At 37.5% G+C, this 26072-nt stretch overlaps 1 protein-coding gene across 2 annotated transcripts in view; it reads right to left on the minus strand.

The window, feature by feature from the left end:
* Nucleotides 1–26072, minus strand: part of SLIT3 (slit guidance ligand 3) — a 405171-nt gene that overhangs the window by 162392 nt on the left and 216707 nt on the right. For both annotated transcript variants that reach the window (XM_053376507.1, XM_053376506.1), the window contains exon 6: nt 16797–16868. In XM_053376507.1, the coding sequence (XP_053232482.1) occupies nt 16797–16868 (72 nt within the window). The remainder of the gene's footprint in view (nt 1–16796; nt 16869–26072) is intronic.

The following is a 26072-nucleotide window of genomic DNA, read 5'->3' on the forward strand; positions in this document are numbered from 1 at the left end:
TGTGTGTGTGAGAGAGAGAGAGAGAGAGAGAGAGAGAGAGAGAGAGAGAGGAGAGAGAGAGAGAGAGAGAAATACACAGAAAGAGAGAGATGGATGTAGTTCTGGAACCATGACACAGACCTTTGAGGCTGAATGATTAGTTACAGCAACAATGGTAGTACTAACAAGTGTTACATTTCCCTCTGTCTCCTTCAATTAGATCACTGCTATACCTCAGTGTCATTTCTGGAAGAGGTGTGTGTATGTCCACAGAACACTATGTAATTGACTCCAACAGTATTATCTGTGTATCTGGGTGCAAAAGAAGTGTTCCACAACTCGCAGGAACTAACTTTCATGCCTCTTGTCATTTACTACAAAATATTAATTCAGTTTACTATAGTGGAACAAGAATTCTATGCAATGCAATGCTGTATTGATAGTAAAACACTTCTACTTGATATATGTTCACAGATACCCCAGATAACAATGCTGACTTATCTAAAAGGATTATGCAAACCTGACAAACAGCCAGCAGAGACTCTTTATTCGGTACACACAGCACACTGAACCAATGTCTTGTGACCAATAGCACCACAGTAAAAATAAATGTACATTGATTTTACTGTGGTTTCTTCCCTTAGGACAGCTGTATGGATCTAGATGGTGATGAACTACAACTCCCATCAACCCCTGCTCCTTAACAGCCCCACACTGAAGGCTGGAGCACAATATGGATGAAGTATATAGGCATGTTGGTTTATCAATGTGACTGGCTGCTAGGCAGCAGCTGCTTGTTTTTAAAACTGCACTTCTTTGGAGATGTGGTGAAGTTTTTTGGCAGAGGAATAATCTGGGCTGGGATATTGGTCAGCATATGTGATTGGGGCTTATAGGTCACCCCTCATTAACAGTTCAGTGCAAAAGCTCTGGTCTAAGCTAGTATGACTGAGAAAAATGAGGGCTGGAAAGGAAATTAACATTTTAAGGACAGTTAATTGAATGGTAAATTGTCTTTTACGAGCCCTAGGTAAGGAATGAAGTCGTGCTGGGGAATTTATTGTGTAAAGAAATAAATAAAAATATTTACAGTACATATGGGTCAAAAATGCAGGATCTGGCTGTCAGAATATAAGATGCCTGCTAGGTCAGACCAAGGTCCATCTAATATAGCAGTTTGTTTTAATAGCCAGATGCTCCTGGAAGCTCACCAGCCAGGCATGAGGGTGATGGCATTCCCCTATCGTTTGTCTCTAGCATCTGGTACATCAGTGGTGTCCCTAAACATTTAGCTATTACAGCTAATAGCCCTTGCTAGACCTATCTTCCATAATTTGTCTAATCCACTTAAAACATCTATCCAAGCAAGCAGCCACCATCACACCTTGCAGTAGGGAATTGAGTAAATTATTAACTGTGTGAAGAAACAACTTTGCTTTATGAGGCTGTGTAAATATATATTTTTTTGTTTATGTCTGCACTCCAGAAACATTAATAGGGAGTAAATGTCCCACCTTTCTGTTTATCATGCCTAATGCAGCTAATGTTGCCACAGGGCTGGCACTGGGACTCAGGCACAAGTATACTAATGCAGATTTAAGCTGAAACTCGAAGCCTCTTGAATCAGGCCAAAAAAGTATACATAAAACACATAGCACCCATAGCAACAAACTTTCATCTTTTGGGTAAGTTAGAAACTTGGGTGTTCTCTGTGAACTTTTGGCAAGCCAGATTGTGTAGTGGCAATTCTACAATTAATGTGTTTTAGTACAAAAAAAATTTTTTGGGAGGGGCATACTGTACATCTCCTATACACCACTCACTTTGGCTGCTTTTGTGGATTTTTAGTAACTTTTTACTACATATCCTGGCCTTGCCTTTGACAAAAACTGGCTCTTCTGAATATAGATCATAGGTTAATCAGAAGAACCCAGGGGTTGTGTGAGTTATCTGAGATGGTAACCTTTTAGACCCAGTCACGTAAATAAGGAAATTTGCCAGGTGCACATTTGTTATTTAATCTGTCCTCTTGCGACATAGTTCCCTTTTCATCTAGTCTGAAATTCTACCCCACCCTGCCATCTTATTTTGGAGACAAGAGTATATCAGTGCTTTGTGTGCAGATGATGCAATTCTTCTGTCATACACTCAGATGGGAATGTGTAGGTTCATATTGTATAATGGAACTCATTTAAGTTATAATGATGCTAAAACTAAAACCTTAACTTTTGAGGTAGAGGAAGAAGACACACCAATGGCTATGATGGGATCTGGGCAGAGATTCCCAGACAATTACAAGATATTGATAGGCAGACCACGATGACTCTAGTTATGGTGTGCTTATCCAATATGAAGTACAAAGGTTTTTATATTCTTTCTGGAAAGGTGCCCCCTTATTTGTCCCTCATCCATTTATGTGAGCTGAGATTGCTTTTGACAAAATGTAGGTTAATTTTTCAGCAGCTGATTGAGATGAAGGCATCTTACTTTTATTTATTAGTTGCTACTTTGTTAATAGTGTTTTAGAGATTATAATTTCTTTACTGATTATTTGTTAATTATATCATATGATTTATGCTGCACCTGTGTTCTATTATGTTCTTGATATTTCTTGTTTGTAAGCCACTTTGGGATTCATTTGAATGGAAAGTGGCATGGAAATATAATCAGTCAATCAATCAATCAATCAATCAATCAATCAATCATTATAGGACTTAGAACAAGGTGGGAAGATTTTGCCTAAGCTGGCTGCCTTAAGTAGGACGACCATGGTATGCTTCTTAACAGAGGATCACCTATATTCATATCTGAGCATTCATTATTTGCAGCCCCTAACAGCAGGCTGTAGTAATGACTCCCCTTTAACTAAAACTCTGTTTCTATTGGTGAGTACAGATTATTACAAGTCACATAGAACCCCCACATTTGTTTAAAAGGCTATGGACAAGCTATCCATTTCATCTGAAGATCACATTGCTTACAATAAATCTATTGTTTCGTTTTTGAGAGGGAATGTTTACAGGTTGTGTTTTTTTAAAAAAAAATTAATGTATTCTGCATGCACTTATTTTGTTGCTTACCTTTGCTTTGTGGCATGTGTATTAGTAAGCATGTGTATGAGTATGTGTTAGGTCGGGTTGACAAAAGAGCAATAAAGTATTCATTCACTATTAGGAGATTGGAGTCTCATCAGTTGCAGCCAAAACTTTCAAACAGGGCATTCGCTGTATAAATTTAATTCAAGCACAGCAATGATTACAATATTTCAAAAATTTCACGATCAATACTTTCCAAGCATCTTTCTTGCTTACAAGGATCAACTAGATTGCTAACATTAACTGTACATAGTAGCCTCCTTCCTATAGACATAGCAACTCCTGAATTGGGATTTTTATCTAGACCATGGCATGTGGTGGAACGGTTAAATATTTTTCCAACACCCCTGTGGTCTGAGCTAAATAAACTACCAAAACAGTTCCTATTTCAAAAGTTCCTATTTAAATAGAAGAAACGGCAAACCACATATTGAACTTAAATTGCACTTCAGCCCTACTTGAACGCTATGCTAATGAGATTAGGGGCTTGACAAAAAATCTCTTCCCCAGTGAGTTCTTTAGATCATTAAGAGCAAAAGGAATGTAAACATGTTTGATTCTTTTAGTTAACATTTTCAAAGCTGACATTTTCTTACTCTGCACCAAAATTGCTATTGCTTCTTGTTGCTCTTAGAACTTTGATCCTTCAAGCGCAATGGAAACTCCATTAAGAGCATCCCAGATATATTTCCCATTCAATTTCATTGCCTTCATTTTTCCAGGGAAAATAAGAGAGTAGGGTGGAAGGGTGAAGCTTTTTCATCAACTCTGCTTTCATGAAGTGACTCATACAAGCAGATTTAAAGATAAAGAATAGCATATTGGAAATAAGAAAAGTCTTTTGAAGTTTCTGATGGTTTCCTGTTTGCTTTGTGCATGTGTGAGAAACACATAAACTCTTACATGATTCAATTTAGCAATATTAGTCCACAACTCTTGTGCAGGGCACAACAGTACAATTCTATTTAGCCAAGTGGCCTGTGGAATACTCAATGTATCACTATCAGTAAGGCGGCATTGAAAATGTCTTCATTCAGAACAGAGAATGAGATTAATTTAATCACACTCATTCTTCAAACCTCAGTTCTAGTTCAAGACCAGGAGAAAGTAAGTACACATCAATACCACAGAGCAGTCCCATCTCCAGAACAAAAGACTGGAGGACACTTATCACTACAGTGGCTGTTTTATGTTAATAAATTCCTTTAATCATTCTTTCTAATGCATGACTGAAAAAAAATCTGTTATTTTCATCCTAAACTATTATATGTTGATTCCAAAACAAGATGTTATATACGCCTGGTTTCATTAGGTTATACAGCAACCACTTACCAAATGATGACTTACCACTGTGTCTACACCAGAGCTTTCCAAACTTTTCATGTTGGTGACAGATTTTTTTATACATGCATCATTTTGCGACACAGTAATTCAGTTTTACTAGCAAACCGGAGGTTAAACTAACCCCTTTCCAACCCCAGGAGGAGCACAGGAAGCATTCATGTGACACACCTACACACTGCAGCTGGCACACTAATGTGTCGCAACACACAGTTTGGAAAGCTCTGGTCTACCCAATCATTTGGCAGACTGGTAGTCTGTAATAATTACAGTGTAATGTGCTGCCAAATAAAAAGGAGAAATGTTACCATATCTCTGTACTCCACCAGAAAGCTGAGGAAAAGGGATAGTGGTAAAATTCTCTTCACCATGTGGCATGACGTTTAGAGATGACAAGCTCACAAAGTGGCTCAGCACCTGTGCATCACTTTGAGTTACCCAGTTAATAAATAGTTATCTTATTCACCCATGGTTTCCCAAGAACTCTGTGTATCATAATGCATGTATAGTTATTTAAGGCTCCAGGATTGTTGATCAGTTTTACTTATTTGAACATTACAATGCTACTCATTTTGTATCAGTTATGCCCAGTAGTTTGTAACAGCAAACACAATATAGATCAATCAAAAAACAAATACATATATTAAATACATATATTAGGATAAAAGATGGCAGCCCAGACTAATCCTAGTGTGGGAGGAAACCTATAATCAAAATGGAATCATATTGACAAAATGCAGTCAAATAACAAGCAGGCTTGTACGGATACAGAAACGGCAAGAACCGCAATTTTGGTGCATATTATTAGAAGGAACAAAAAAGCCTACATTGTAAAATAGTGACTGAACAGTTTTTGAAATTGTGTAAGATGTATAAAGTACTTAAATTACCAATCTTGGCAGCTTCCAATAAAATTGCTCTAATTTAGTAAAATTATTTTGTGTCTTATTAATAATAATAAATTAATTAGTAGTTGTCCTAATATTACTCCATTATCTCAGTTCACATGAATTTAAGTCTATAGTTCTGTTTTGCTTTGTTTTCTGAAAAAGAAACATGTACCCCTTCCTGGGGAAAAAGAAACAATTATATTATATTCCCACAACTTCTCCGCTATGTAACAAAAAACCAAGCTGACATTACAGTTACCATTTTTCACAGATCACTCTACGTGAGCGTAACATGATTAGATCCCATCTTCTGTATTTGGGAAAATCTGATTTCTGTTTCAAGTATAGTGCTGGAAATGTCTGCCCAGTGCTTCATTTCTTCTTTGTTATGAAAAAAAGAAAGGCTGAAGGTAAATTCTAAGCGCCAAGAAACACTAAAATGCTTGTGTGTTATTTTTTTTAGACTAAGCTTTTGTCATCCAAGAAGTGCAAAATTCTAGCTTCTGCAAATATTCTATACATCACTGTCTCTAGCAAATGTGAGAAAGCCACTATGACAATACCTTTTTTCAATTAATTAATGTTTTCTCCATAAAGCGCTTACATTTCACTGTCTGAAATGTATTTAAGGATTATGGAAATAATTCTTAAATTTTAGCCAAATTAGCATGGCATGGGATAGAATCCAATGCTGATCCAATTGTAACATCTGCTACTGTAAAAAAAAGAAGAAAAGGTATTTTTTGACAATTTCCCCCTCAGCTGCACCTCTGCGCTACCTTCTATGCTGTTCTGGAGGGTTCCCTCAACCCTCTGGAAGAGGTTTTCAGAGATCACAGGGGGAGCTGCAGTAGAAGGAAGAATAAGTGAAAATCACTTTTTCTTTTCTTATGTTAGTGAACATCTCTGCTGCATCAAAATACATTCCATGTGCAGAGTGGCAGCATTTGATTTCATCCTTACTCTTTGTTCTGATTGCTGCAAAATGCAGGATGAACCTTGAGAATTTTCAAGCCCTTTAAAAAACTATATAAAACTGATGGCGCTTATGTATGGTAGGGAAAAAATGCTGTGGCTAGTACCCCAAGGTCAAGGTATTAAAACAAAATAAATGCTGGAGTATTCAAGAAGAAAGCAAACTCTATCCCAGAAGAAAACTAAGAAAATAGACTTACCTCTTGCTTTCCTGAAAATTAGGGATAATGATGATGATGATAGATGTATGTTTGAAATGTATACTTAAAACTTATTGTGCCAGGATACCGAGTGTAGAGAATATCTTAGCAGTTTATATTCAGAGTAAGTTAATATATGTTTTTTAAAATTTCAAAACACACAGGCAAAGAATCATTCATAGCTATTAAGCGTATCCAATTTACCTCTAGAAAATTATCAGGCCAATCCTGGAGGATAGCTGCATAAAGAAACTGGTTGCCTTCTTATGTGCAGCGAAAGACAGTAAGAGTGGTTTTAAGACTTGTTCAGAACAGTTATGACCATATCAGTGAAAGTATTCATCTTCTTCCAGAATTGGCACTGATCCAGCTGCTGCCCTTCAGCCAAATGTCGCATTGCGGCACACAACATACTCCTAATGTTGTGTCTATTCTCTCCATTTGACCGCTAGGGGTGTTTAAGGGCAAACAATGAAGTTTTAAAAGCCCTACTAAAAGCTCTGCTAACAGAATATGAGGACAAGGCAGAGCAAATCTACCCTCTTCAATAGTTTGCTCCTACTTGTAATGACTACGATTCTAGCTCCAGCCCAGAGAATTGTTCAAATTTAACTCTGTCAAGGAGAAGCAATTGGAAATATGCTATTTTGACTCAACCAAGTATGTTACACATGCAGTTTTCTCTCCATGCCAGTACTTTATGTAGTTAAATAATTCGTTAAATTATTAATCCAACAAGGAAGAAAAAGCCAACATAAATCAAATCTCAACATTTGCAAAATACACTATAACACTGGTGGACAGAAGGATAGCATGTCTCAATGGAGACTCACACATTCAGTCTCTGGGGAAAATATTAAGATCAATAGCATGGCTTTAAGTGCATTGAGTCTTGGAAGGCATGCATATGACACATGTTAACTGCTATCTAATGGTAGTAACAACACTCAAAGTATCATCACAGAGTTTGTCTTTATCCACAAAACTCTGATATTGTATGACTGCCTTAAAATGGTTCAATTTCAAAAGTTGAAAATTTTATTGGTCACTATTACTTTCATAAGTTTATTGCAAAAATGAAGAAATCAGGTACAGTTAAGGTGACCGAACATGGAGCCAAACTGAGTCAACCTATCAAAAGCAGATCACTTTATTCTTCTTCTCTTTCTCACACATTCACATATACATAAACAAATAATTCTTGTGAATATTCTGCATTAAAATCTGCACAAAAGACTGCCAGATTCACAAACAGATGAAATATCTATATTAAAGTTTTGGTGGTGTTGTTTTTTAAAATGCAGTTAATTAGAAGCACCCATTTACCCTGCAAGAGAGGCTTCCTTAAGCCTTTCTCCAATAATACTGGTTCTACATATTTAAATATAACCTAAATGTTGAAAAACCTAAATATAGATGCTTAATACTTACTGTGACTATAGATGCTTAATACTCACTTATGTACACCCACAAACAAAAGTTACAAAATAGCATTAAATTAATAAATTGTTCCCTATTTCTTAATAAGAAGTAGACACTAACTAAATATTATTTGTCTTAAATTTGGTAAGAAATATTTATTTTATTTTAATATAAGCACTCACGTATAATAGAATACCAGTCCATTAAAAGAAGTCTGTCCCACAAGTTCAAGTCTAAAACTGTTGAGATGAGCGTCTCACCTGAGTTTCAAATGCAATTGCAGAAGCAGTGGTAAGAGATGGCTGTAAGATAACACAACCCACCTGAGTTACACCCAGAAGCAAATAGGCAGACTCTGCAGTTGGGGAAGAGATAAAATAAGCTCCCTTCTACTAACCCCGCCCAGCAGGCAGGCAACCTCATCTTGTTTTGGGAGAATCTGAGTGGTCTTCAAAGATGGTGTCATAGGGACCGCATTGCGGCAGTTCATGGACTACTGCATGGCCAAATGCAAATCTGAAACTGATTAGCCCAAGTATTTCACCAAAAAAATATGAGAGGTCTGGTGGATGACACCATGCAGGGCCTAGAAAGCTAGAATGCAGAAATACTCATAACTAAGAACTCCAAGTCACACTGAGATAATCTCCATTAAATCACAGCTCTTCAGTGATGGCCTCATCTCTGTCTTAATTAAATTGAATCTAAGTTACAGACTACCTTAATTTTGATCCCAATTTTTCATTTTTAAATAAAGCAAATGGACCAAACTATTTAGGCTTCATTAATCTATCTCACACACGTATAACAAATAAAATTGTGCACCAAAATACAATTTTTTCCCGTTGTCCCAAAAAGTAAATTTGTTAGATTCCAGCATAATCAGTATCTAGATGTAGCTGAATAGAGCAGGTAAGTGGAATGGAAATTAGGTCCTACTATAGCCATAGTTTAATCTCATTGATGGTTGGTGTAAATGATATAGTTTTGATTTGGGAAGAATAGAATTATTTCAAAGTACTGAATTTTAATTTTCTGTTTTAATCTACACTATTGCTTTTCTTACAACAGGTACATCAAAGTACAATATATGGCTATACAACCATTTGCAGAAAAATCTGCAGGTAGGAATGCTAGGTAGCTTTAAGTAGCTCTTTCAACTCTTATCACCCACAAACACTGTCCCATAGCAAAAAATGTCTTGTCTCTGATGTAAACAGGTATGGCATGAACCAAAACCACACTGCTGAATTCCTTTTCAGAAGCTGCCTCCACAGGACTTCAAGTACAGTGGTACCTTGGTTTGCAACTGTTATGGATTACAACCATTTTGGATTACAACTCGTCAAACCCAGAAGTGCGTGTCACTTTTTTTGGACTACAACCCATTTTGGGAAGGAAGGCCCCATTGGCGAAAGCGCGCCTTGGGTTACAACCTGTTTTGGTTGCCAACTGGACCTCCGGAATGGATTATGGTTCACTGTACTATTCTTCAATCATCTCACCTCTATAGTTCAAACTGTGGGCAGTTAATCTTACACAAAATAATTCCAAAGAGAAAGCTATGGTCAAATACCACGTGAAGTTTCCCTTTAAACAACTCTACCAGATCTCTGTTTGTGTACAAGCGAGATTAATGAAGAAAAGTATGAGGAGACAACTTCTAATGACAAAAAAAATAGTACATGCCTGCAGAACAAATACGTGGGTGTGTCTGTTTGCACTATTGTCTAAATGTTCATCAGCTATATTGTTTTAACTCCATCAGTTGTGAGCATACAACAATTTAAAACAGCTCCAGAATATTCTCAAATGAGCACAATATAACAGAAGAGAAGTGTTCTATGAACTTAATTAATTTAAGATTCTCAGACAACAAACAAGATACAGAGCAGTATTTTCATCATGAACCTTTTTGTGTAAGATGCCTACATTCAAAAATATTTCAAAATTATGTCCTTTCCCACTTTTATTTAATTCAGGACATTTCAGACTGAGAGAGAGAAAATTGCTATGTTCCATTTTCTAACACCGTAGATGTCTTGTTTCTAAAGCACTAAAATATCTTGCTTTCTGCCTGTGAAGGATCTTTAGAAACATTTCTAAAACTATCATCCCTGAACAAAATGCATGTGCATTTATTTGCTCAACAGTGCTGAAATTGCATATACTAGCATGTCAATTGTTTTTCATTCCAGTTTTCACTGACACCACGAGAGCTCCTTGGCAGGTCAGAACTTAATATTATATCTAAAGATCACAGTATTTCAAGTCACTGTCATAACAATCTATAAATCACAAAACCACTGATTCCCAATATAGTATGGGCACCAGTATAGTATGGGCATACTTTAGGATGCTAATGTAAGGAACGGAGGAGAATGTCCTTACAGCTCAACAATTCAGGTACCTCACAAAACAAAGTTTTTCCTAATAAGTTTGGGTGCTTTACCAACACCTAACAATTTTTAAACTTCCTTTTATATTGTTGTAAACCACTTATAGGGTTTACGGGGGGAGGGGGGTTCCCAGTCAAGTGATATCTATATCAATCTTGTTAACTGACTAAATAAATAGCATAGGTAAAGGTAAAGGACCCCTGGATGGTTAAGTCCAGTCAAAGGCGACTATGGGGTTGCGGCGCTCATCTCACTTTCAGGCCGAGGGAGCCAGTGTTTGTCCACAGACAGCTTTCTGGGTCATGTGGCCAGCATGACTAAACCGCTTCTGGTGCAAGGGAACACCGTGACGAAAACCAGATTGCACGGAAACACCGTTTACCTTCCTGCCACAGCAGTAGCTATTTATCTACTTGCACTGGCGTGCTTTCAAACTGCTAGGTCGGCAGAAGCTGGGACAGAGCAACGGGAGCTTACTCCATTGCAGAGATTCGAACCGCCGACCTTCCGATCGGCAAGCCCAAGAGGCTCAGTGGTTTAGACCACCTGTGTCCCCTACAAATAGATAACATAGTGCCCTAGCCACCCTGGGAGACTTCCAACAACATAAAAAACCATAGTAAAACATTAAACATTAAAAACTTCCCTATACTGAGTGGTAGGGGATAGCAAAAGTAACAGCATGAAACATGCCATTAAAAGCAATTTGGGAATGAAAGTGTGTGTACGTATGCTTTGCATTTAAAGAATAAACAACAGATATAATTATCTGTAGCACAAAAAGTGGAATTCCACATGGAAGGGCCAGCACAATTTCCGGTAATAGCATACACTAGCCTTCTTCAACCTAGTGCCCTTCATATGTTGAACTGCAACTCACATCATCCCTGAACATTGGCCAGGCTGGCTGGGTTGGATGGGATTTGTAGTCTGGAGGGGGGAAGGATAGCATATACCATAGAATGTATATGTGCTAGAGAACCTAAATTCTTTCCGCCACAGATTGTGTTTTGGGATGAAACTGTTGTTTTATTGAAATGTTCATCAGTATAATTTGGAATGACACTCAGTGTATGACTGCATTATTACAGCACTAACAGAGAACTAATCAAGATACTTACACAGATATCCAAACCCTTCCCTACTACCTTTACAGCCATCAGGGACTTTTCAAGGAAATAAATTTAGTCTATTAAATACAGTCTCTGTTGTCTTGTTCTCTTACTGCTGGTAGATGATATAAAACCTGTCACCTTGATGCCATCTGGCCACTGTTGTTTTTACTCTCATACTTCCAGCATACGTAACAGTCAGGAGATTGTCTCAAGTATCTCCATATGCTCTGTAAGAGAGCTGTATCTTACTAAACACAATTAAAATCCATTTCTTTTTAGCTCCAAGACAGCATTGCTGGTTTCTTGTACGTGGGAAGAGGTGGACAATCTCCCATAACAGGTTTCTATTCAGTGCACATTAGGGGTTGCTTTTTCCTGAAATGATGTCCTAAAAAGCACAGATCTAAATGACTTCAACATGGCTTCTCATATGTCTAATCTGATTCCAAAAAAGGAAATTGAAACTGCTAGTGCTACATTTTTCTAGCACGTTGCTCCTTTGCTACAATGGGACAGCAACTGATAAGGAAAATTAGTGGATGTTCCAATACTGCTTTCTGCTGGAGTCCATCCAGATTGCTAGTGAGGTGAAGATAGGAGGAACTAGTCATTTCCCTAGAAATCTTTCTGCATGTTGGATCAAAATAATCAGTCAATCAGTGTGTATTTTGATCTTCCAAACATCAAAATAAATGAGGCAAGGAAGGGACAATCTGAATTTTTCTCCTATTACACCTGATTTTAAATGAGATAATATCAGTTCTCTAACTGACCAAATTACAAAAATAATAGCTGTAACAAATAGTTGGTTTCTCAGTTGTAGGATAAAAAAAAAAGTACATTACCACTACTAGTGAATAATTATAATGTAAATTCATTCTGATCTTCCACACTAACTATACCAGATTTAAACAAGGAATTGTTTTATTGGTGGGATCTAAATGGTGCCCTTGCACCAAAGGAAGGGCTTTTTGTCCAGTGGATGCATCCGCTAATATGGTGAGACATTTTCCACCAATTTCCTCCTTCCCACCCTGCAGCCCTGAGTATCGCCTTTCCCAAGGCAGCTCCAGAGAGTTGGGAGACTATTCAAAACAGTGGAAGATGGAATGAAAAGCTGCAGGGGCAAGGAAAAATTTGTGAAAATTGAATCCGCTTCTTCCATTAGCAGAGCATTCACTGGATCAACCCTCCCCTTTTGTAAATGCAAGGGCACCTATTGCATTCTACTCTATATCTAAACTGAGGAGATATATATATATCCATATCCTATTGTATGACAGAAGAAGTTGAATTTTCACATTAACTAGAAAATCAGGGTCTTCATTAAATATTCTGCTTATATGGTGCTTATATAGTTAGGAAAGCAACTTGCACAATTCAAATTAATCCTAATTGCCTAAACTGATTATGCTTGGTGGCATAACAGAACAACAAATCATATCCTCTTGCCATTTATAGATTTTCATTAAGCAGTGACATCTCAATTACTTAGAATTATGTCATGATTTTAAACATTGCATCTAATTAGGTATAAATAAATATATATCTCAACAAACTGGCAAGTTGATAAATAAATCAATTTAAATTCATGTTCTCTAAAGAGTCTTTTTAGGAATGAGATTTAAAGACAAAAACCTGACCACTGCATGTACCATATATTTTTTTGTCACATGTCTGAGGTTCGCTTTACAGATTGGTGTGTGTTACAAAGTACTGTTTTCTAGTCTGCACTGGCAAAGATCTCAAATAGACAGGTAGCATGTTCTAAGGAGCAACAAGTTGAATTCTGACTCATTTCATCACTTCATTTCATTTGAAAGCAGACGCTAGTTCGTATATGCTATGCATATCTGAGATACAAACCTCAAATGTAAACGAGGATGTGAAAAGAAAATGGAGGCAACGTATTTCTACAATGTATATGCTGATTGTAGTGCTTTTAGGGCCAAAATAACAGAGCAGCTAAAATACACATACTTTAAGGAATAGGGTACGACTAATGAACAACTATTTTTTATTAAATAGAAAATATTAGGATAATTGTTGACACAATGTTATCGCAAATCAAGAACGGTACATGTAACATATGACAAACATGCTATTTCAATAAGGAAAAGATTGAGGAAAAGCTTACTGAGCTATTATGTGTAGTTGAAGTGTCATAATAAATTGAAATCACGAATTCGCTGTTTTATTCCAACTGCATTAGCTTACCTTGATTCTACTGAAGACAATGTGTGCAATACCATCAGATTTCAGCCAACAGATCATTGACCAGTGGTTAATTCACCATATTAAGGATTAAGGATCTGGCATTCCAACAAAGTGGAAATATAAAATGTTTTAAACGGGAATACGCAAGAGAAGCGCCGTAAAATGTATACATGCACATACACAGGTACGTGGTCACTCTTATAGATGAACTATGACTGGCATACCACCTTCCAGTAAAAGCCCTCTGTAAAAATTGCCCTTCTGTATAGAAACATAAGTGATTTGACCATGTAGAGATGTGTCTTTCAATCTAAAACTTTTTAATTTAGAAACTAAAAGTCTTTTGGTAAAAAAAAATTCCCCATCTTTATGACTATCTACAATAATTAGTTTTAATTACTATATTGTTCCTATGATTTCTCTCTGAACAATTATTATGTTGCATAAAATACTGCAATAGAATAAATACGGTAACTCAATTTAGGCAGCCAACTTATTCCTTGGGGAAATTTCATTCACTTCTTGTAACAGTAGAGTATACTGCAACTGAAGAAAGTCTTATGTATGACTCAATATTGTGTGTTATGGCGAGGAAAGTAAATGGCAACACACCAACCATTACTAGATATCATAAAATGCTGACACAACAATTCTGGGCTCAACTTATTTGCCATAATGCTGATCAGCAATAACACGAAGTCTGAGCCACTGTTTAGCTAGCTACTGCAAAGCCCACTACTGTGGTTATTTTTTTCCTGGCCCAAGCGTATCTTCTGTTGAGAATAATATGAGAGTTTTACATATGTTCTATCACATCGAGAAAAATGGATGTTTGCCAACTATGAAGCAATGATGCCAATTATAGGATTACATCTAAATTCTTGGCCAATCAGTTTGCTCTATAATCCTAAATATTGGAAGGAAACCTCTTCCCCTGATTTTATTAGTGCGAATTTGAATACTGTAAATCAAATGGCGTAAAATTATAATCATGAAGATTCCACTGAAAAAAAATCAAATTGCATAAGAATATCCACGAGACACATTTTTATGCAACCCATTCTAACGCAGATATGTTGTGCTAATCACTCAAACAGTTCAGCACTCATAAGTTACTCGCACAATATGAATGCACAATTTTCTAGTCATAGGCGCCACAGTAGAAGTTGCTGCATGCCTAGAAAAACACTGTGCGGATAAGCACCAATTCTGTTTATAAAATGCTTTGAGTGTCATTGGGACTTAACTATCTCATAAATATAGGCAATTGTTCAGTACTCCATAAATTATTCACAATTTTGAATGTTACCATTTCGCATGTTTTTCTAGAAGGTTTAAGATGATTTTAATTCTGACTGACATTTGGTGTCACTTGTAAAAACCATAATTCATGTATTCTTCAACTATTCTAAAAATTCAAAAAGAGAGTTTAAAATCAAACTTACTGGACATTTAGAGAACTGAAGATCTTGTGGAAAAGGCAATATATCTTACTATTTAATGTATTTCCGCAGAACCATATTAACTTTTCTGGTAAACAGTTGGGCAAAAACAGAAACATTTTAAAATATATTTTTACTTTTTGGAGGGGTGTTAATAAAATAAATACAAAATGCCTTATTTAGCGTCCACATTGGCAATCACAACAATACTAGATACAAATATATCTTTAAAAAAATGACACAGGGAGGACTGCCACTGAGCAGGCACACATCCCTCCAATCACTAATCAGAACTTGAATGAATAAATTCATTCATTAAATAGCAGTGCTCCAATGCCTGAACCACATGTAGAAAACAAGTTTCCAAAACTTATTTCCAAAAGACATTAATGGATTCTAGTTCACAGCAAATGACAGGACTAAGAAATGGACAGGGCCGCTGGATGTGCAAAAGGGCGTTGTCTCACCATGAGCACATCTAGACTTTAGTTAATAGTGTATGCGACCACAATGTAATTAAAAGGGCAACATGTAAAGATACACGCCTGCCCTGCAAATAAACTATGTGGCCTCTAGGTGACCACAACTTATTTTTTTGAGCCTTAATAAGGCCTAATCCCATTTACCATCACAGCCTGCAAGTTTTGAGCGAGCGCATTCATTGATATACTAATGAAGAGACATATATTTAGAACATCCTTGGTTTCAGGTACAAAGTAAAAACTTAAGACAATAACTTTCTCCACATCATCTGAAAACTTCTATGTAAGTGACTAACATCGAAATCATTTAGTGTAATTTAAAAAAGGAGTAAGCACAAGGATATAAGATTGTATCCAACAAATTTTTACTCAGAGTATGCCCACTGAAATTAATGGACCTAAGTTAGGCATGTTTATTAATTTTATTGGGTCTGCTTTTAATATGATTAATATTGGGTACATTCCATGATGCTTGCATGTGTGGCTGAGATCAGCCTCTCTTTGCAAAGCACAACTATGTTGTAAGAGCACATTATAACCATTACAAAGGAGACTCTTAATTACAGTGTGCAAAAGACTTTGGTAAGGTGGCCCCAATTTGTAAATTTTAGTAATTATTAGAAATACCAGTAATCTGCTTCAGAACAAATAGTTTGAGGAGGTCTTATATATTTTAAAATGCATCTTTAAAATTAGAGGTGTTCACATTGCTCATATACTAAATCACAATCCTCACAATGGGATTTCCTCTCAGCCATTGTGTTTTCATGCCAAAGCTCTTCCTGTATGTTTAACAATTATTCTCTCTGACTAGGTCAATTGTAAACTGCTTCCAAATACCACACCACACAGACCTGTTAGCCACCCTCCTAACCATAAAAATACAGGTTCTAGCTGTTAGTATACAGAAAACAATGTGCTTTAGAACCTATTAAACCCAATCTGCTCGGTACAAAACCCAGTGTGGCTTCTAAGGACCACAGAACCAAAACCTTCTTTTATGGTTTAATTAACAGTAACATCAAGTCAGCAAGTGAGAAAATTTCTCTTGGCTGGCTACACACTTTAGTGAAAAGAGAGCGAGAGAAAAAGAAAAGATGCAAACACTGAAATAATGGCACTGCAGCATGCATGCATGCACGCACACATGCACGCACACACTCTCTCACTCTCTCTCTCTCTCTCTCTCACACACACACACACGCACGCACACACAAATAAATCAGAAAGTCAACTCACAGAATCTCCAAGTCACGCAGGGCTCGGAAGGCTCCATCTTCAATGCAGCTGATCTGATTGTTGTCCAGTTGCCTGCAGGAAGGAAGGAAAAGTATGAAGGCTTGCCTGGTAACCACGCTGCCTTGGAGCACCATGTTCTAAGCTTCCCTGTCACTAAGGTGTCCCTCCACCCCCTTGCAGTCTTTGCTTGTCACCAGGAGGAAGCTTGCCTGTAGTCTGCCACGCTGCTCTGTCTCTTCTCACTGACTGAAAGAGCTGCATACTACAGCACACTGAAGCCTGTCAGGTCTCAGTAAATATTAATTGCGCTCCCCCCCTCTAAGGCAGAAGGGAATAATTTCATTACATTAGGGCATCCAATCCATTATGAGCTTTTACCGTCATGTCACTGAAACAATTTCATTAAGCTAAAGGCCTGTAAATCATTGGAGGTCACCATGCTGCCCCCAGTGACCTCACAGAATGCTGTTTTCCCCCTTTTACTGGAAGTTGTAGTCCTCCGTCCTGACAGTACTAAATCTCAAGGCTTTATCTGCCCAAGAGCTTCAAGGGTGTATGGGGAATATACCAATTCCAAATTAGACTCAACTAATCTAATTTTATAGTCTTTTTATTATTCCAAGCACCAAATGTCTGTGGTGGTTCAATGTTTTTTCTGCATTGTTACTGGCCCCATCTGGTAGGCCTGTCTATTGAAACATTTCTGACCACCAAACACAGAATCACTACAAGTATATCAAGCAAGACAGATCTAATCAAGGAATTAAATGTAAAAATACACACACCAGGAGTGAATTCTTTTCCTTAGGCACTTTAGAATATGCTGGATAAATGCAGGGGTTATCAAATAACATAAAGATGCAAGGAAGAAATGGCTTATTTCAAGATCTCAGTTTATATCGCTGATTATAAAATCTCAGCAGGTGTTTCCACACTACCAATTCAATACAGATCTTTGCCCAATTCAATATAGAATGTCGTTCACTGACACAAAAAATGTTTGCACACAGGGGTTGAGGATAGACTTGGCCCAGACACAGCTACATCTGTTCATATTTCTGGACTAGGCTACACACACACACACACACACACACACACACACACACAATTATTATGCTGAGCTTTGTACTTTTCTAAGGTTTTTTTGGATACTTCTACAAATCTTGCTGCTCCTCCAAGCCTGCTGATACTTCTTTCATATGCATGCGTGGTGTTGTTTTGGCTTTATAAAGATCACCGCTTCCAGAATTATTTATCTAGTAGCATACAGCACAGCTGTGGTGTATTTTGCTACTTACAGCGAGTCTGAGCAAACCTTTATACTTTGTCAGAATTTCAAAACAAAGAAGAAGAAAAATCAAGTACAAATTAGATTTTGTTAACAAAGATAGCTAATTAGGTAAGGATATTTTTTCTAACATGAAATTTGTTTTTAAGCTTGCGATCCTAAAATGTGTGCCCATTTGTGTATGTCTGGACATATGAGGCTGGTTCTATTCACTTCTATGGTCCGCCAGGTTGAAGCTGGTAGGACAGAAGCAAGTGTGAAGGAATGTTTTCGCATTCCTTCACCGATTTTTGTTGCTGCTGTGTGTGTGGTTTTTCATAAGTTGTTCATGCTTTTGAGGCGGGAAAGATTTAGACATGCTAAGAAGTGTGTCTAAATTTCCTGCCACTTGGGGTCATGCCATGGGACTGGAAGGGTTTTAAATCCTTCCAATCCAAGCTGCTTCCCGAAATGTCTCCAGCAAGCCCCCAGTCCCGACGATGCCAGCATTGGAATTCCTAAGGAACCTGGACCACGTTACTAAATAGGCTTTGACTTCATAGTTTGCAAAATAATAGAATATACGGTACTTAAATCCCACTCAAGTCATAACTGAAATCTCTCAACATTTCACAGGAGAAAACAAAGACAAACTTATACTTAAACTGTTTTAGGCTGAAACACATTCGCAGACTGAATACTGATGATTGTTGGAGATGTACAGATACTTGGCTGACCTTTTTTTTTAAAAAAAGTAAGTCAAATAACTGTATCAGGGGATACTGGATAGGTATAAAAACACCTTCAAAACTTTTGTAATTGTTAATTAAGATACCTAAACAATATTGCTCATGTTTCATTTATTGTTGTTTTGACTACCATGGTAGTCCTCAGAAAATAATAATAATAACCACACACACACACACACACACACACACAAACTCTTAAACATATATTGTCAGTACAAAGGATTTGGAATTAGTAATGAATCAGCTAACTGTTGGAAGAAGGCAATTTCTCCACCCTTGCCAGATTGGCTTTTTGTAGCATGAGACGGCATTACACATTAACATAGTGTACATGGCTACAAAACAATTAACTGAAAATCCTTTTGTAGATCGTTGGGGTTGTAGCACACTGTGCATCTTCAATCATGGAAGGATCCTTGATCTAGAGGGCACTTCTGTGAAGGGAAAGAAGGCAAAGCATTTTTCACTCCTCCTTCCTTCTTCAGCCTCCTGTGTCCCGACCCCAAACCTTGTCTAGTGGGTTGGGGAACTCTCTGGAGCATCACATGAGAGTACAGGCAAAAAACAACAACCCTCCTTTCCTTTTCTTCTCACAGAAGCCCCCCCCCCCCCCCCGCTGCAAAGAACCTTTCATAAGTGAAGGTACATAGCCAGATACAAACCTTGGTCTTTATCTGTAAACTTTTAAAATGATAAATTAAAGTCCTTTCCACCATTTTTATAATGTTGGTGTTTGTTATATATTCTCTTTGCTATAAAATATTGAAAATACAGACACACATATAACACAGCTCTACTTTTGACTCAAGGGTCAAGGCTTGACCTGCTTCTTCCACCGTCTCTCTCACTCCCCCCTTCCCACAACACATTGCTGATGGCTCTTCTCTGCCTTGCTGATTATATTTGTATTAATGTACTCTGCAATTGTTGTTGCTGTTAATTCTATTTATATACCGCCCCCCTTTATCAAAAAATCCCAAGGTGGTGTACAACATCAAGAAAATATTTTATGGAACGTAATAATAAAAACATACAACACAAAACAGCCTATTCTGCTCTGGATTTAGATGTGATGTGTGCATCAGCACACTGCCCATAACACTTTCCTTTTCCTTTTTAGATTTAACACTGTTTACTCTTTTATTGGCACATTTGTCTTTTTTTTAAAAAAAAGCAAATTATTCTATAAGTACAAACAAACACACTGTGAACTGGAATGTTGCGTTTTTTCATTTCACAATGGAGTTAGATGCAACATATCGAACAGTTGCAATTCAAACACATTCAGCAACATAATCAGGTGTATGTAGGAAGCAGAACTGCACAGGGTCACATCTGCCTCTTCCAAGCACTGACTCTCATGCTACTGTCATATGAACATTTACTTAGCAGTAAGTCTCATCGATCTGAATGGAATTTACTTTGGAGCAGACAAGTATAGCTTTACAGTTTCAGATATTTAGCTTTTTAGGTACACTGGGTAAATCTGAAGAATTCTAATACATGTGGGTGCATGCTAGTAATAATTTAAATAGGCACTAGACTACAGATTCTCCCCTCACCTATGAATTTCAATAAAAATGTATTCAAAAAAATAGGAGCTGTTTCTAGTAAATAAGGATAACTGAAGCATTTGCAACTGGGGATTGGCAAATTTGCCAATTTTGGCTTCTCTCAAGTTTCTCATTTTTCAGCTCTTAAGTTGAGTTTTCCACATCGGTTCCACATCGGTTTCATTTAAGGGCTACATGAATATTCAGCAGCATTTCATTGTGAATTTCTCCTAATATGCACATCTTTGTGTGCAGTTTTGCCTGAGATATGCATTCTTTCCATTAAATTGCTGTTGTATGCTATTTTCCATAACGTGTATTTTATACACCCCCTACCCTTGTATATGCATTACTTGGCTGTAGAAATGTGTTGCAAAATCCAAAAATGCACAAATTTTGAAAGATAATATGGGTTTGAATATTGTTTAAGAAAGTACAAAATAGGTAAATTCACCTTTAATTGGAATGGAATAAAATTTCTGCCCCATCCCTAGGCAGTAACTGACGACAGGATGGAATTCAACAGCCTTAGATATTAAGTTCCTCAACTTCTAGTGCACCTTTTGATGAGTGGGATAAAATAGGCATGAAGCGTTAAACCTAAATCAGTCCTTCCCTTGACACACTTTAAGTAAAATATATTAAAGCAGTCACTTAGCATCTGCAAGGTTCTCTAAGGAAAGAAAGCTCTATGTGCTCTCCCACTATTTTACATACAGAGAGCACAAACAACAGGGGGAAAGGCTGTCTTCTTTTATGTCACCTTCCCAGAGGTTTGTGACTGACTATTCAGTTTCATTCAGCTTTTTTAAAGTTATGATTATTTTTACAAAATCAGTTAGACATAATAAGAGCTGGACACTATTAGAAACAATGATGGATCAGATAGATCCCTCATCTGATACAGTAGAGATATTTTTATATTCTTAACTTGCAGGTAGCCTCAGGGAAGAGCCAGGAACAGCGGGAGATGAAAGCAGGTTGATTTGGGTAGTCCCCCCCCCCCCGCCTTTTGCCCTCCACTCCCATTTCAGGCTCTGCACTTGAAATGATCCCGTTTAAGTCTATTAATATTTTAGGAGAAATCTAATGTACTAGCCTAACATGCACCTAGACAGACTGTGCTTGTTTTATATGAGTGCTACACTCGCATTCTGAAGTCTTTCCATCCAGCTTTTCTTAGGTGCAGCCAGCACTAACTATAAGCCTTAGGCTGTATTATGCCTAAGATGTGAACACTTTTTGCACAATCTCTTTGTGTACATGCTATGGGAGGAGTACGACCAAGGTGGCAAGGTCTGCACCTGAGGTATTTGGGGATGGAGAGTGGAAGGTTATCTACTTTTGCATGCAGAAGGTCTGCGGTTCAACCCCTGTCATCTCCAGGTATGATGTGAAACATCCTGCCTGAAACCCTGGAGAGCTACTGCTAGTTTGTGCCAAAAAGCCAAGCTTGATGGATCAGTAGAATGACTCAGTACAAAGCATCCTCCTATGCTCTTCTGCACTTTCAACAGACTTTCAGAACAGTTCCTATGTACATAGAAAGTCTCTCTTGCGACTGAACATGGTACGAGAAAAGCTTTTATATAACACATATATAAAATGCGCACTACAGTATTTCTCACACATTTTTATACTTCCTTTCACATCAGTCCTCAGTTAGCGTACACCAGATTTTAAGAATAATTCATCAACACTAAAATCATACACACACACTGCAGCTAATATCCCAGGGCTCAGTTAAAAACATAACAATATACTGGAATTAAACACCAGCAAAGGCCTGGGAGCATAAATATGTTTATAATAGTTTCCAAAAATCATTTGTGTTGGTGCCTGCCTGAACCCAGACTCTTATGAAGTTTCTTTAGAGAAAGCAGACACTGTTCTAGATACAGCCTAAATCTGCAACGGTTCAGGATTTATGTAAGCCCATGTTTCAGAATTTAAAGGACAAGAGGAATGCACAGACATATCTAATCGGTTAAAAAAAATTGGGAGAAGGAATTCATTGCGGAGATTTCTGATGAAAAATGTGGCTGTGCATACAAACAGAAGGTAATAAACTTAATTAAAGTAAACCTCAAACAGTATTTTTTATAAAATAACGCAAAATAGTATTATACTCTAAATAAATTAATTAAAGGAACAGCATCAGATATCGGTTGGAGGCTTAGAAAAGTTAAAGGTACATTTTTCCATATTTGGTGGGATTGTTGCTTAATTAAAATAATTATGGGGAGAAATAATTAAAGAACAAGCTGGTTGTCAATTGCAAGTGAACCCAGTAACAATGCTTTTGAGTTATCCAAAGCATCGGGTAGACAGTAATGTAGTTTTTGGCTATTCATAGGTTCACAGCAAAGGCATGGACAGCAGACACAATACTTTCAACAGACCAATGGAAGAGGAAAATCTGGGACTTACAAAATAAGGTTATACAAACAATTGTGGGACAGAATTCAATAAGACACATTTCAGCAAAAAAGAAGACTTCTTATATTCCCTACTATCAACATCATATAAGGGTTTCAGTTTTGATGGATATTCTAAGTATAATGTTATATATGGATTACATTTATTTTGTTGTAATTGTAGCCTTTAATTCCCCCCCCCATACTTTCATTTATTTATTTAACATATCTTCTCTTTCCTTCCCAAATGAGCCCCAGTGTCAGGGGCTGTCTGGACACTGAGGAGTGGTGGCTGGATACAGATGACAGGGCACTGGGAGAAGGTGGAGTTGGAGATTGACTTAGAAGAAGAGATCCATGATCTGAGGAACCCATAACAGCCAGGTGGCAAGAGTCAGAAGCAGGCTAAGCTGTAGGATTGGAAAATGAAGGACAGATGCTGGAGGAGGGAGGGAGAGGTCAGGCTGGTGTAGAGTCTAGGGCTTCCACACGTCCTCCTCCTCCTGCCTCCACACCTCCTGCGTCACTGTCTCCCAGGACCAGAAGAGGACTGAAGTGGGAGGAACAGACACCGGTTGAACGCAGGCTGAGTCTTAGACCGCTTGCTCACAGCTCAGCTGGGGAAGATATATAAACTGAGAATTGGGGTGTGCCTTCCTGTTGCTGCAACTGCCTCATCAGCTGCACACTTAGAAGCAGCTGAGATTTGTAGGACTGATTGACATGCCTTCGCCTATCTTCTAAGTGTACTTTTGACAATAAAGAGTTAATATATTCCTCTGGACCTTCCTTGCCTGACAGCACCGGGGAGGAAAACAGCAAGAGATAAAACAATAAAATCATCTCAAAAACAATTCCAATAAAAATTCAGGCAGGCAACAGGATGTCAGAGGTTCTAGAGCAGGGGTCAGCAAACTTTTTCAGCAGGGGGCTGTCCCTCAGACCTCATGGGGGGCCGGACTATTTTTTGTGGGGGGAATGAACAAATTCCTATGCCCCACAACTAACCCAGAGATGCATTTTAAATAAAAGCACACATTCTACTCGTGTAAAAACACTAGGCAGGCCCACAAATAACCCAGAGATGCATTTTAAATAAAAGGACACATTATACTCATGTAAAAACACGCTGATTCCTGGACTGTCCATGGGCTGGATTTAGAAGGCGAATGAGCCGGATCCGGGCCCCGGGCCTTAGTTTGCCCACCCATGTTCTAGAGCCCTGTATAGCAAGTTATAAATGTTTAGCAGCCAACAAAAGCCCTTGAATAAGCTTCATTTAAATATCTAAAGCAATAGATCATTATTCCTTTTGCCACAGGACATTTCTTGTGTTACTTTTCAACAGGTTTTTTTCCACATAAATTGCAAGAAAAAACATTTACAAATCTCTGAAACTGTAAACTTTGCAGGAAATCAATTCAAATCATTCTATCCATATAAAATAAATGAAAAGGGGGAAACCCTCATATCAAACACAATCATAATACAACATGTTTGTTTGTGTGTAATTAGAATTGTAATCTGTCAATAAATTCTATGGATCCTAGAACAGAATATACTTTATTCCCACTTCTTCTATACTTTGGTGCACTTTTAGTGCTAGTAAAATTATCATAACCAATGTGACTAATACATTAAGTGCAAATATTTCTCATTTCTCTGTTATATTTCTGTGTTTAATCATCTAAATGCAATATCCATTCAGAATGATGTAGCAGATTTTTGTCAGCAGTGGAAAGTTCACTGAACTTACAAAATATTCAAAACACACTTTTCCCAGTTTTATATAAATGACAGCATAACTATTATATTGTGAATTAGAATGCAGTTGGATTTTGCCTTCTTCCTAGTAAGAATGCAATAACTGCATTGATACACCTTAAAGAATTCATTACAATATATTTTAAGTTAAATATTGTAACTTTAAAAACAAAAAACCTTGAAGCTTATATTATCCTGAAACCAGATTTAGAAGGGCTGGAGAGAAAGCTATGGTTCTAATCTAGGGGATGCCTGCCATATTCTGAGCTGCAAGGGGAATTTAAAGAACAAAAGCATAGAAAGCAGAACAGGTAAGATTTCCATACTGACTGCTATTCTACCCATTCAGTTTAGTTGTTTTCCTACCCTACAGTACTCTACATACTATTTTGTGAACTATATACTATTTTGTGAAGTTATCCGAATACTGGATGTTATCAAAATACCATCATGCCAACACAAGAGGGCAGAATTTGCAGACTTGGGGAATTCTAAAGTTAGCTAATTCTAAAGTAAACTAATTTGCTTTGGGTATTTTTTTGCGGGGGAGCTAAAAGGGGTGGGGGGATAACTAAAAGCAAGCCACTGAAAACTGAGCATGCTCAGTCATCACAAAAATCTGACTGACTGGGGAGAGTGGCAGGAAAACTGGCACTGGAGGAGGGAGAATAAAATTGAGCATCTTAAAGAGAGCATGGCTTGGTGGCAGGAAACCTTAATAGGGCCATTCTACCCTGTAATGTGTTGCAAGTTCCACATGTACTAGTTACATACTAGCCATTGTCTCAGTCATGGGCATCGTAGTAAAGGCAGATTCTCCCTCCAACCCACCCCCACAAAAAAATACTGTTGCTCGAAAATAATTGCCGTACTTTTCCGTGTATAACATGCCCCCATGTATAAGACGACCCCAATTTCTTGGGACTGCAACAAAAAAATGGGGGGGGGGGGAATTGCCCAAAGTTGTTGAGATTTTTTTGCCAATTGTCAGCAGACCTTGCTGCAGCAACCAATCACACGCCCAATCACCACTGAGAATCTCTTGCTGGCTGCTGCCACCAATCGCCTGTCACCCCTTTGCTATGCATGTATAAGATGACCCACAATTTTGGCTTATTATTTCTAAGGAAAAAATATTGCCATACACGGAAAAATACGGTACTTGTTCTCTATCAGTTTAGTCAGAATTCCTAATATGCAAGAAAGTTTTTAATGTTCACAGCTTTTTAGAATGATAAATATATAAATCAAATCTAAGTATATAACTTTATGTGATGCTAATTTTATTTTTTGAAGTACATTGTAAAACATTTTGTGTTTGCTTTTGAGAGAAGAAGGCCAAAGACTGGTCACATCTGACTAAGGCCCCCAGTTAAATGGGACTCTTCCCGCTTTCAAAAACTGGTTAATGAAAACAAAACACCCACAATTTCTTTCTTCTGAAGTTATCATATGGAATTAGACTTTCTTAGGTGCTGGACTTTATTTCAAATGCTTTTCTTGCTAAGGATCTGAATTGCTGAAGG

This window comes from Podarcis raffonei, chromosome 2, assembly GCF_027172205.1.
Source record: "Podarcis raffonei isolate rPodRaf1 chromosome 2, rPodRaf1.pri, whole genome shotgun sequence".
NCBI lineage: Eukaryota > Metazoa > Chordata > Lepidosauria > Squamata > Lacertidae > Podarcis > Podarcis raffonei.